Raw genomic sequence first — 12,454 nt, 5'->3', positions numbered from 1 at the left:
CGGTTTCCTCTTTGGGGTGCCAAACATAACTCAATATTCACTGGCAAGGATTTTTTGGCACATTTTTTCTGTTTTTTTTTTAATCTCATTATTTATTTTTTCCCATTTCTTTTAGGAAGATTTCTCAGAAAATATTTGTTCACGCGTGTTCGAGCATTTTTGATCTATCAACATCACAACCAATCATATTAAAATATGAGCGACATTTAATCAATCCAGCGAATTTAGGAAAACTTTTTAATTATCAAATGTTTTTACAAGTATTATATTGTTGGGTGCAATAATCAAAAACAAGGAAAAATCAAATAAGCAAAAGTTATTGATACTTAGCTCCTTTATAATGGAAGTGATCAATTTGATGAAACGGACGAGCTCCCCATATATCCACAACAGCAAAAAGGCAAAACTTTGGAAAAACAGAGTGAGTCACGTGTTCAACATGTTTCCCTTAAGACATTAGCGCCCGGCTACACTCAAGAGTGATGTTATAGCCCTCACAGGACGGATATCTCCAGGATAAAACACCCTACTACACCTACTACTAGCATATGTAGTAGATGCTCAACTTGAGCTTGGCAATTCCGAAAAAACCATAAAGGAAAATCTCGAACACTTGAGAAAACAATATAATATGTTTTTTCCCTTAGGAGTCCCTCTAAATATAGAGCAACCCCTTTCCCATAGATTTTACAAAAGTAGTGAATATGTTTATATAATTGACAAATACAATTTAAGAAGAAAAACTCCCCGATTTGGGACTAAAAGGTTTATATAGTTTCTTAAAACTACTAAAAATTGGAAACTCCATAATGTGGGACTAATAAGTTTCATTCACAAAAGAAAACAATAAATTATAATTTTTATTAAAACTTTAAAAAAAATATTTTTTATTAATCGTTTTCCAACAATCCCCCACATGAATGAAAACTTAATAAAACATGAAAACACATATAGATCTTAGTAAATCAACATCCCAATCTCACGATCCAAACAGACTGATCGTGCAAGTGTTGAAATAATACTAGTCATTTCTACGTCCTCTCCCTCACACAAAAGTGTGTTGACCCCAGGGTCATACTATGGATTGAAAAAATCATAATAGTATTGAGAGCTTTCATCTTTAGTTCTCACATGGTGAGACTATAGGTATCTTTCACCAAAGTGAAAAAGCATGAACTAGTGAACCCTTAGTGACCTTTAGTTCCTAAGTTCCAGTAATACCAAAACCATCAAAACGAAAATCACATAAAAAGCGCAGGAAATACCATTTTAGGCAGAGGTGTCCATGAGGTCTTGAACCTTTTCTTAGTGAGATATTACCGGAATTACTTGCTAGAGACAGTGAACTATGTCTTGAACTGCTAGCATTTGATGTAATTCGCAATAACAACCACGGGTGATATCTCCAAGGTTGCTGCCAAGCTCGTGCCATTTTGTCCAATTTGGACCTGGACATATCCTGTTTCTCAGAATGTTCTAGAGAATCAAAGCTCATATTCTCATAGGAAGCGGCCCCACTTCCTCATTCAGATAGGTGAGTTTCCATAAAGAGTGTTACTGCTACACCCCACTTCAATCTTAAATTGAAACTATAGAACTCATTAAGACTTCTTAAAAGTCATCCTTCACATGCAGTCACACTATCACGTCTACACCATAGGGAAGGGACAAAGAATAAAATTCTCTGATAATGTTTACCTTTACCCACCACAAATTAGTTGTCTCATTCGAAACCTTGTTCTTGGGATCTCCTGTCAGCAAGGTTGAGTATCCTTCATGGCAAGTTTAATTTATGAGCTTAAGCCCCTTCCCCCTTGATGCATTTCTAACTATCTCTTGGGATAAACCTTTCGTCAAAGGTTGCGCGATATTCTCCTTGGACTTTATCCAATCAATGGAAATAACGCCGATTGAGATTAGTTATTTTCAGCTTTAGCTATTATAGCTTTGCTAACACAATGTACAGATATAGCTGGCACAGGCCTATGCCAGAAAGGAATGTCTTCTAAAAAGCATCTTAGGCACTCGGCCCCCTATCGTGCTTTATCTAACTACTCTCAGATTCCATAATGAATTGAGCAATATATGTTTGTTTGTAAATCTTCCAAAAACAAACCCTCATGCTAGAGTAAAACATATCCACTCGTAGACTTAGACTCCTCTGAGTCAACTATCCAGTTTACATCACAAAGTCCCTCAAGGACAGCAAGATACCTTTCATAAATCAAATAAAAGGTAATAGAGTATTTTAGGTATCATAATACTCTACTCAGTGCATCTGAATGCTATTGCTCTGGACTACAATTATATCTACTTAACTTACTCATAATATAGGAAATGTCTGGACTCTTACAGTTTATTAAATTCATCAGACATCCTATAACTCTTGAGTATTCAAGTTAAGATACTCCATTACCCTTTTTTCTTGAGTCTACAAGAATAATCGTACGGAGTACAAGCAGGCTTACAATCACACTGATCGTATCTCTTAAGCACAAATTCAACATAATGAGAATGACTAAGATTACATATGTTATATTATTTTCTAATCCTCATCCCTAAGATTACATCAACAGGGCCTAAGTCTTTCAAGTCAACGTTCTCATTCAGCACATGTTTTTAGTGGAATTAATCACATCTATGTTTGTATCAAGTATAAGCATATCATCAACATACAAGCATACAATTACACATGCATCCTTAACAAGTTACTTGTAAATATACTTGTCAGATTCATTAACTTAAATCCACTACACATTATCACATGATCAAATTTTCCATGTCACTGTTTACGTGTTTATTTTATAAACCATACAAAAAAAATTTCAACTTACAAACTTTGTCATCATAACCTTTCACTACAAAGTCCTCAGGTTGGTCTATGTAAATTTCTTTATCTAATTCACGATTTTAGAAAAGCTGTCTTAACATCCATCTGATGTATCTCTAATTTGTTTATGACAGCAATAACAATTAACATCTCAACAGAAGTAAATCTCGTCACATATGAATAAGAATCAAGGAAGTATACACCTTCTATTAGTTTATAGCCTTTAGCTACCAACTTAGCCTAATATTTTTCCACAGTTCCATATACCTAATGTTTCCTCTTAAAGACTCATTTACATCTCATGGTCTTACTCTCTGGAGGTAAACTAGAAACCTCCGAAGTCAGGTTCCGACGGACTGAGTCCATTTTACTAAATGAAGCCTCTTACCAGAATGAGGTTTCAGTAGATATCAAGGCTTCTTTACAAGTCCATAGATTAGACTAAGCTAGGCATGTTATGAAGTCGGCTTCATAAGAAGTCTCAAGTCTGATTGTTTTACTTCTCTTAGGATCAACCTTAACTTCATCTTCCTTTAAGATAAGTTCTGACTATTTGAAAATAAATCTAGGGGATCAACAACACATCTCTAATGAGGTACAGGTTTAAGAATAAACATGTTCAAAGAACTCAGCATCCCTAGATTATGTAATAGTATTCACAACAAAGTCAGAAAAATCACACCAAAGTATGAAAAATCAGAACACACAACCAAAAATCTATGTGTAGAACTATACTCAGCGTACCCTATATGAAGACTTCAACATTTTTGGTTTCTATCTAGTTCTTTTAGGAAGAGGAATGACAATCTTAGTCAAACACCCCCACACTTTGACGCATTCATAAGAAGGTCATCTACCTTTCCATAAATCATATGGAGTTTCATCTGATCCTTAAGGGTACTATATTCAGGATATACTAGTTAAGAGGACTGCCTCCCCGCACAAACCCGTAGGTAATCCTGAACTACTCAACATGGCAATTATCATCTTCTTAAGGATACAGTTGTTATGTTCAAGGCTTCTAATTGGTTTTGAACTTCAAGTTTATACATCTTAAGGCTTCTAAGGCATCATCCTTATCCCTAAGAAAGCATACAAGATGATACCTCGTACAATCATCTATGAAAGTTATAAACCATCTTTTACCATAGTGGTTTTGGGTTGAACTCATGTCAACTAGGCCTAACTGAATTAATTCTAAGGGCTTAGAATTACTCTGAACAATTGTGCTAAAAGATTTAAAGTAATGCCGTATGGCCAGGAATTTTACAAACATAACAATCACCCTTAATTAAAGTAATGCCGGATTCAGTTTTACGAAACATACCTTTCTTATGAAGACTACGATTAGAGTTGTGTTTGATGTTCTCGCCTTTGTCAGCTTTGGAATACTTGTGTTTATGCACATGCGCCTGGTAGCCATGTTCCTTTTCAATTTCATGTCACAAACTTCTTTGATACTCTGACCACGGACACAACAATTTCCCAATCACTTAATACACCACATCTCACAAACCTTAGCTTAGATAAAATATGAGTTTTGAAGATAATATCTAGATTTATAAACTTCGTTTGAACCACCATATCAAAAAACTCATGGTTACCCCACAAAAACTACTTTAGTTAACAACAAAATTCTGCCCCTCAGAATTTTTCAGGAACGTTTCTCTGTTTTGTAAAATATCAAAAATATACTTTTACAACTCAAAAAATTATGAAATTTTACGTGGGTAACTATCAGGATGCCTACTACGTTGTGTCAAAAGGGTTCATCGAAATTCTTTCTAGGTTAAGAAATAAACTCGAAACTCTACAGCTGACTTAAAAATTCGTTTTTATTTTTCACTCCACAATTAACATCCATGATTCACAAACCAACCAACCATTTTCGATTATTACAAATTCTAGTGTCTTAAGATTGTTGGGTGCAATAATCAAAAACAAGGAAAAATCAAATAAGAAAAAGTTATTGATACTTAACTCCTTTATAATGGAAGTGATCGATTTGATGAAACGAACGAGCTCCCCATATCTCCGCAACAACAACAAGGCAAAACTTTGGAAAAACAGAGTGAGTCACGTGTTCAACACGTTGCCCGTAAGACTTTTGCGCCCGGCTACACTCAAGAGTGATGCTATAGCCCTCGCAGGACGGATATCTCCAGGATAAAACACCCTAGTACACCTACTACTAGTATATGTAGTAGATGCTCAACTTGAGCTTGGCAACTCCGAAAAAACCATAAAGGAAAATCTCGAACACTTGAGAAAATAATATAATATGTTTTTTCCCTTAAGGGTCTCTCTAAATATAGAGCAACCCCTTTCCCATAGATTCTACAAAAGTAGTGAATTCGTTTATGCTGGGTTTGGATGTAGAATTTTAAAGGTGGAATTTATGGGTTCATGGGATTCGGTGGAATTATGTTTCCTTTGTTATGTTTGGTCGCCCAAATTCCTGGAATCACGTTTCCCACGAGATTCAGTTTTCCAGCAAATCCTTCATATGGAGTCCGACCCCTCCCTCCTAAGATTTGCTGGGAAACTTATCAAGGGATTTATGGACCCACTTTTTTTAACTTTAAATATCATATATATACAATTTTAGGATTCTAAGGTAATACTCCCTCCGTTCATTTTTAATAGGCTGGTTTTGTTTTTAGAGAACATTAAGGAAATTAAGAGAACTAATCATTGAAAGTGGTCCTCGTGACACTTGTCAATAAAAGAAGTGAAGTGAAATGGTCCCCATGACACTTGTCAGTAAAAGAAGTAAAGTGAAATGGTCCACATGACACTTGTTATAAAAAAAGTTAAGAGAAAAGTGGTCCCAAAAAACTAAAGTAACATTTGACTTTCCCAATTAGGAAACCAGCCTATTTTGTTGTAACATCTATTTATAGAAACCAGCCTATTATTTAGGAACGGAGGGAGTACCAAACAGTATATGGACTTTAAAAATAAGATAATTCTATGAATTCTAGGAATTTTAAATGAGCTACCAAACACACGAGGGATTTACATGAATCCTAGAATTCATAATCCCATGGAATTATAAATCCTGAAAATCGTGAATTCTGTAAACAAACCCACCATTATATAATTGACAAATACAACTTAAGAAGAAAAACTCCCCGATGTGGGGACTAAAAGGTTTATATGGTTTTTTAAAACTACTAAAAATTGGAAACTCCACAATGTGTGACTAATAAGTTTCACTCACAAAATAAAACAATAAATTATAATTTTTATTAAAACTTTAAAATATTATTTTTTATTAATCGTTTTCCAACATATATCACATCTAATCATCTGTAAAATGGTTGATCATGATGCTGCAGGACCAAATATGTTCGAGAATCGCCAAAAAAGAAATTTCCCAACTTGCCAAATATATTTCTCCCATCCCATCCCTTGTATTTTGAAAATCCGGAAATGTCCCAACTTGGTAGTAGGTATGGTACACTCTCTTAAAACTAACCGGTCACAAATAAACCACGTCACTTGTTTCATTTATGTTTGCACTTTTTTCCCATGATTCAATCAAAAATGGCGCTACTTGAAGAAAACCCCGATCATTTGGAGAACTCTCTTCTTCTCGGTAATACTTCACACAATGAGGAGAATTTCAATGTCTCTATCACGAACTTTAATCCGTGAAACCCTAACTCGCAGATCTCCTAATGTTCACAGAAATGTGATTCTTCGTTGTTACTGTAATCATCCTTCTTCTAACAATTCATCTTCCTCCTCAAAGAATCCAGGTTCGCATTGTTTACTTCTATAACTTTAATCATCTTGATTCTTCTATAATGTGATTCTCTTACGATTGTTTACTGAGCTCAAATTTGATATTGTTTTTGTATCATTTTCTCTAATTTAGGTAATTTTGAAGCTTAGGATTATGTTTGAAACCTCGTAATATTTCAAAATCCGACCAGAAATTGTAAATTATAAGATTCAGTGTTGTATAATACATGCATGAGAAAAATCCTATGTTGGATCCAATGGTGGTGGGGGCAGTTGCCCCCACTCCCCAAATTGGCTCCAAAAGCTTATTAATACATATTTTTACACAAATATTGTGAGGTATGGTGGTGCTTGATCATGTTTTTAATAGTGTTTTGTTGATTTTTGGATTTGGTTTTGTAAATAGGACCTCTTATTAAGTACAAGAGCTTGGTTGAACAAGGGAAGCTACAACATGACCCATTCCAAGAAAAAGTGGCTATTGAATTGCAGAATTTACTTGGGAGGTTGAAGCAGTATGAGAAAGATATGGAGGAATATCATGTATGTTTTTTTTTTTTTCGTGTCAATGATGTTATTCGATGAAGTATTTGCTTTTCTGAACTTGTTTTCTAACATCAATAATAACTCTCACTTTTTCATGTTGCAGTTAAAGCTGGACAAATGGGAAAAGAGTAGAGAGGATGAGAGACGAAGGCTTTTGACAGAGGAAGCTGAGGCTAGGCAACAGGGTGGTGTATGGACAGCAGCCAACAAAAAAAGGAGTTCCTTTATGGAAAAGTATATTATACGGTTAGTTCTAGCTTCTATGGGAGTTTATATACATATCTGTGCGAGAGGTTTTTGATTCTTAATTAGAGGGGGATGAAAATATGATGCCTGCTCTTGGAAAATCTACTTTTGTATGTGCAATTTTGATATAATTTGTGGAAAGCCGTCCATTAGGAATTAATGGACTGAAATACTGTTGATATTCTAAAGAGTAGATTGAATTATATTAACTGTGGGAAAGAAGTGCTTGTTTTTTTCATTAATAAATTATGTTCTGTGGCTCAGGAAAAGAAACGATAGTGTAGAACCAGGAGTGGGTAAATGGGTCTCATATCTTAATCGAGAGAGGAGGTTGGATTCCGCAGTTGGTCACCGTCCAGTTGCTCCAGTTGCCCCTAAAGGATTATATTTGTATGGAAATGTTGGAAGTGGTATGTTATTGGACATTGACCATGTGCTTCCATAGAGTAAATGGTTTTGGTATGATTATTTCTTATCTGTCCTGAGAAATTCCAGTTACTAGGATGTTTATAATTGAACCTTTATCCATATTTCCATCATTTGCTTGAGTCATTATCTAGTAAAAACCTTATTTGTTTTCCTTTTCTATTACTTTTCTTAACAATTTCCTAAAAACATATGTTGCAGTCGCTCTAGTTACTTTATTTTTAATCTTTTGCTGATATGTGGAATTGTTATCTAAAGTACATACTCGTGCATTGTGCATTTCCAGGAAAAACAATGCTGATGGACATGTTTTACAGTTCCACTGAAGGTATCATTCCACACAGAAGAAGGTATCACTTTCACGAGGTTAGAAATTGTTACCAATCACGCTTCTCTGTATATGTATATCTTTCCTACTTAAGAACACTGTATTATTGTCCTCACGATCGAAAATAAAAAGAAACAGGAGAAGATAAACTGCTCCTGTTTCACACATGCCAAAGCATTATTATTCCTTACTATTTTGAAGTTTTTGAAGAGAGTGGGGCAGGTAAATGCATACATTTACTTTAATCTGCCACCCGCTGTTTGAAAGCAAACAGCATTTGCAGGAGTAATGGTTTTGCGAATTGAACAGTGTCCTTGAAATCATGTTGTCTTCCTCTGTTAAATTGAGATTGACTATAACTTGAAAGCAAGACACAGAGATCATGTGTGACATTCATATACTACTGTGATATATATCCCCACATCTTTTGGCTCATCCTGGTACCTCTAGTTATGAAACTTACACTTCCATAATGTTCTTTGTAGGCCATGCTTGAAATAAATGAACATATGCATAATCTATGGAAGAAACAAGTGGAGGAGAAGTCTTCACGGTCAAGCATTTCTAGTTGGATTATGAACCTTCCTTTTGATACAAAGGTGAAAGAATGGTTGGCTGCAGAAGAAAGATATAAACAAGAAGTGCAGCTGAAAAACATTCTCCCTGCTGTAGCAGACAAATTTCTTCTAGATCGTCAAGCAGGTCAAAAAGGAGCAAGCATTCTTTGCTTTGATGAGATACAGGTGCTGCAAAAAGCAGGTCTAGTACTTGCTAAATGGACTAAGTGATCCTTGTATGAGGCTTACAGAAACAAAATTATAAATGTGGTTACCGATTGACAGATTAATCGGTAATCTGTTATATGTTTTCCTATTACAGACTGTTGATGTGTTCGCTATCATCGCCTTATCTGGAATTCTGAGCAGATTGTTAACTACTGGGACCGTTCTTGTCGCTACTAGTAATAGAGCACCTGAAGATTTGAATCAGGTATTTTGTTTTGTTGATAGTAGCTACCAATCCAATCCATCTATTGGTGCTAACTAGTTTAATTTGATATAACATCATTGGTGCTATGTAATCGTACTGCAGAACATAATCATAATCATTATTTTATTTTATTTTCTCAATATGGGTGGTTCTTGTACTTAGATATGCACGTTTTTTCCAGTAGAAGCTTTCCTTTTAACTCTCGTATTTTTTTTTTCTGCAACACTAGGATGGCATGCAGAAGGATATTTTCCTGAAACTTGTACGGAAATTGGATGAGCATTGTCAGAATGTTTTGATTGGAAGTGAGATCGATTATCGCCGTTTTATAGCAAAAAGCAGCGTAGATCAGGTGAAGAGTTTAAATTGTGTGCTAATTATTTGTGTTGTTACCTGTCTATGCCCACAGTCATGATTATGTATCTGTTAGCTGTTATCTGTTGATTCTTGCACGATTTTATCATCTGCAGATTTATGATTCTATCTGTATTTGGTACTAACTGACTTGACAAATGACCAATTGATGATGAACTTACTGCAATTCCCTAAGTGTGTCCTTGATTTCCTCTTCCTCCACCTATCTCGAATGCTGAATATTCCCAAAAGATCTCGGTGTTTTAAAAAATATGTCCTTTTTCTAAATATTTTAACGTGCCTCATATAAAAGGTAATATAGGCAATGAACATTACAGATTTCAAAAAGGTTCTGGATGAGGTTTGTAACCTTCATTTGGATTTACTTTATTAGATAACATCATCCTAACTGATGATTTCTATGAAGGCTGAAATGGTGATGCTGAAATCATGAGAAAAATGAGAAGTAGTAGATCGTAATTGTTGAACTTACTATGATGAATATAACCAATGATTGTCCTTCAATGTCTTGTCCGTAGGTTCGCTACTTGTCACCCTTGGATGATAAGGCAGCTAAAGAATTTGAGAAAATGTGGTCTAAAGTCATCAACCAATCTGGTGGAAAGATTGTATCCAATACTATCCCTGTGATGTTTGGAAGGTATACACTTAAACGTTGCTTGATTATACCCACAAATAAACATCTGCCAACTGATGTTGTATGCTTTCTGTTCAGGTATTTGGAAGTTCCTGAAAGCTGCAATGGGGTAGCGCGCTTCACATTTGACTATCTATGTGGTCGCCCGGTAATAATATATATAAACTTAATCCTAATAAAGAAACTGTATTTGATGGATTATTTTAACTATCTCAATTCTATCGGTACTTTATCTACCATTTGCCATAATTAAGAAAATGTCGATGATGAAATGTGATAAGAATGCCAGGGAATCAATTTGCAGAAGTAATAAGACAGCTTTTCTTTCCCATACAAAAAGACCTCTTTTCCTCATTTAATGCAGAACATATACAACCAGTTAACCACTGCTAAGTTTTCTCTTCTTACTTTTTGTCCTGCCACATCACGTTTTGTGAAGACATGCCCTTATCTTTATCTTGCAGGTTGGAGCAGCAGACTATATTGCAATAGCAAAAAATTACCACACTATATTTGTATCAGACATTCCCGTGATGAGTATGCGCATTAGGGACAAGGTATTTCTTTGTTATTTTTATGGTTTTTTCATTCTTATCTTGCTCAGACACCTGTGGTTATAGTTGAAGCCACCTGTAGAAAGCCGAAATAACTAGTTAGAGCTGGCATTAATGAGCTAATTGCTAAATAGCTAGGGCCTAGGGTTACCAAATTTTTTTTCTGTTTTAGACACCTTATTTGTCCAAAAGAAATGTGTTATCTGTTTTTATCATGGTTCTTAATCAATTTCTTATGTATCAGGCACGCCGATTTATCACCCTCGTCGATGAGTTATACAATCATCACTGCAGCCTTTTTTGTACTGCAGCTTCTTCTATCGATAATCTATTTCAAGGAACAGATGAGGGAACACTTTTTGATTTGGAGAGGTAATTTTTCTGGTTTTCAGCTGCAAATACATTATCATTAATCCCTCTACAGGTATACCATGAATGTTAGCGCTTAGGATGTCCAGTTATAACAGGGTTGACACTTTTGGTCTTATATGAAAACTGTGTCACCATATTTTACATTTATTATCCAGCAATAGGCTTAAAACGAGTTCTTTACTGGGAAATTTGAGTAGTTACCCTTGAATGACAAATATATGTATCAAGAGTCAAGCAAAAGTGGTAATCACAGTGTTTGTGCAAAATCTGAAAGAAATAGCATACTCTACATTATGCAATGTCGGGGTTGGTTTAGACATTCATGGTTTGATGTTAGCAATTTTTTTTTCAGTTTTCAATTCGAGACAGAGACAGAGGGTGGGGCACTACGTCGAGATGTGTTAGCAAAAGGAAGTGTGAGTTCAAGTGGTGCACCATCTGGTATTCAGTCCCTGTTATCAGGACAAGAAGAGATGTTTGCCTTCCGTAGAGCAGTAAGTTACCTGAATCTAGCCATTTATATTATTGTGAGTTTGTTCGATCCGTGTATAATGGTGATAAAAATCAACTCCACCTTTTGATTGGCCCTACGGTAAACGGTCAGCTAAACCACAAGATCATGCATTCATGTCTCCCCAGTCACTGTGGAGTTCCTACAACCCATGCTAATGACACGAGTTTAATCGTGGCTTCTATCTCTTTTCCCGTCTTTCTGAATGCATTGAAACGCTTTGTAATCGTCGTTACTGGCCTCCCATGTGTTTGATTTATAGTAATTACATCTAAAAACCGTGATCTTCCTGTAGGTTTCAAGACTTATTGAAATGCAGAGCTCTTTGTACTTGGAAAAAGTTTCACAGATACATCCATATTTCCAAAAGAATCAACATGTAGTGAGTGATTCTCATCCAAGAACTTCAAAATCTGAACCTTCATCATCTGAACCAGCAGTCTCATTTTAGTTGCTCCATTCATCCTCATGATTTATTGTTGTTCTTGTTTCACAAAATAATTACCAACTTCTGTACTTTGTATCATTTTAATAAATGGGTTCATAGATTACTGCTGCAGCTTTCTATTATGGATCAGGTGTAGTGTGTAATACAAACTGTTGTCCCTCATTTAAACTGATCTTAGTGATTTAAAGTCTTAACTGAGTAAAATCAAGGTTGCGAAAGGGGCTTATACAGTTGGACCATTATGGAAGCTTAGTCAGTTTAATGCCTGTTAGTCTAGTCATGAACACATTTTTATGAGATGTATCAACAAAATTTTCTTATTTTGAGGAGGTTTAAGTTAGGGCTGTCAATGGGTACCCATTTACCCGGACCCGGTTTGGTACCGGCTCATACGGATCCGGTTCCGGGTCCTAAAAACGTACCCGTTAAGACTTTTAATAC

The 12,454-nt window shown here is 35.5% G+C and overlaps 1 protein-coding gene across 1 annotated transcript; it reads left to right on the top strand.

Moving 5' to 3' along the window:
• Window positions 1-6,380: 6,380 nt before the first annotated feature.
• LOC113355751 (putative ATPase N2B) lies at window positions 6,381-12,207 on the top strand. Its single transcript, XM_026598687.1, has 14 exons — window positions 6,381-6,594; window positions 6,987-7,123; window positions 7,230-7,372; window positions 7,637-7,782; window positions 8,085-8,164; window positions 8,612-8,869; window positions 9,006-9,116; window positions 9,346-9,468; window positions 10,010-10,131; window positions 10,207-10,276; window positions 10,593-10,685; window positions 10,927-11,054; window positions 11,407-11,548; window positions 11,861-12,207. Exons 1-14 carry the CDS (start codon window positions 6,447-6,449, stop codon window positions 12,014-12,016), a joined length of 1,857 nt encoding a protein of 618 aa, XP_026454472.1. The 5' UTR covers window positions 6,381-6,446; the 3' UTR covers window positions 12,017-12,207.
• The last annotated feature ends 247 nt before the right edge of the window (window positions 12,208-12,454 follow it).

This window comes from Papaver somniferum, chromosome 3 (assembly GCF_003573695.1).
Source record: "Papaver somniferum cultivar HN1 chromosome 3, ASM357369v1, whole genome shotgun sequence".
NCBI lineage: Eukaryota > Viridiplantae > Streptophyta > Magnoliopsida > Ranunculales > Papaveraceae > Papaver > Papaver somniferum.
The sequence above is the reverse complement of the archived record's forward strand: the minus strand, read 5'-3'. Positions and strand labels throughout refer to the sequence as shown.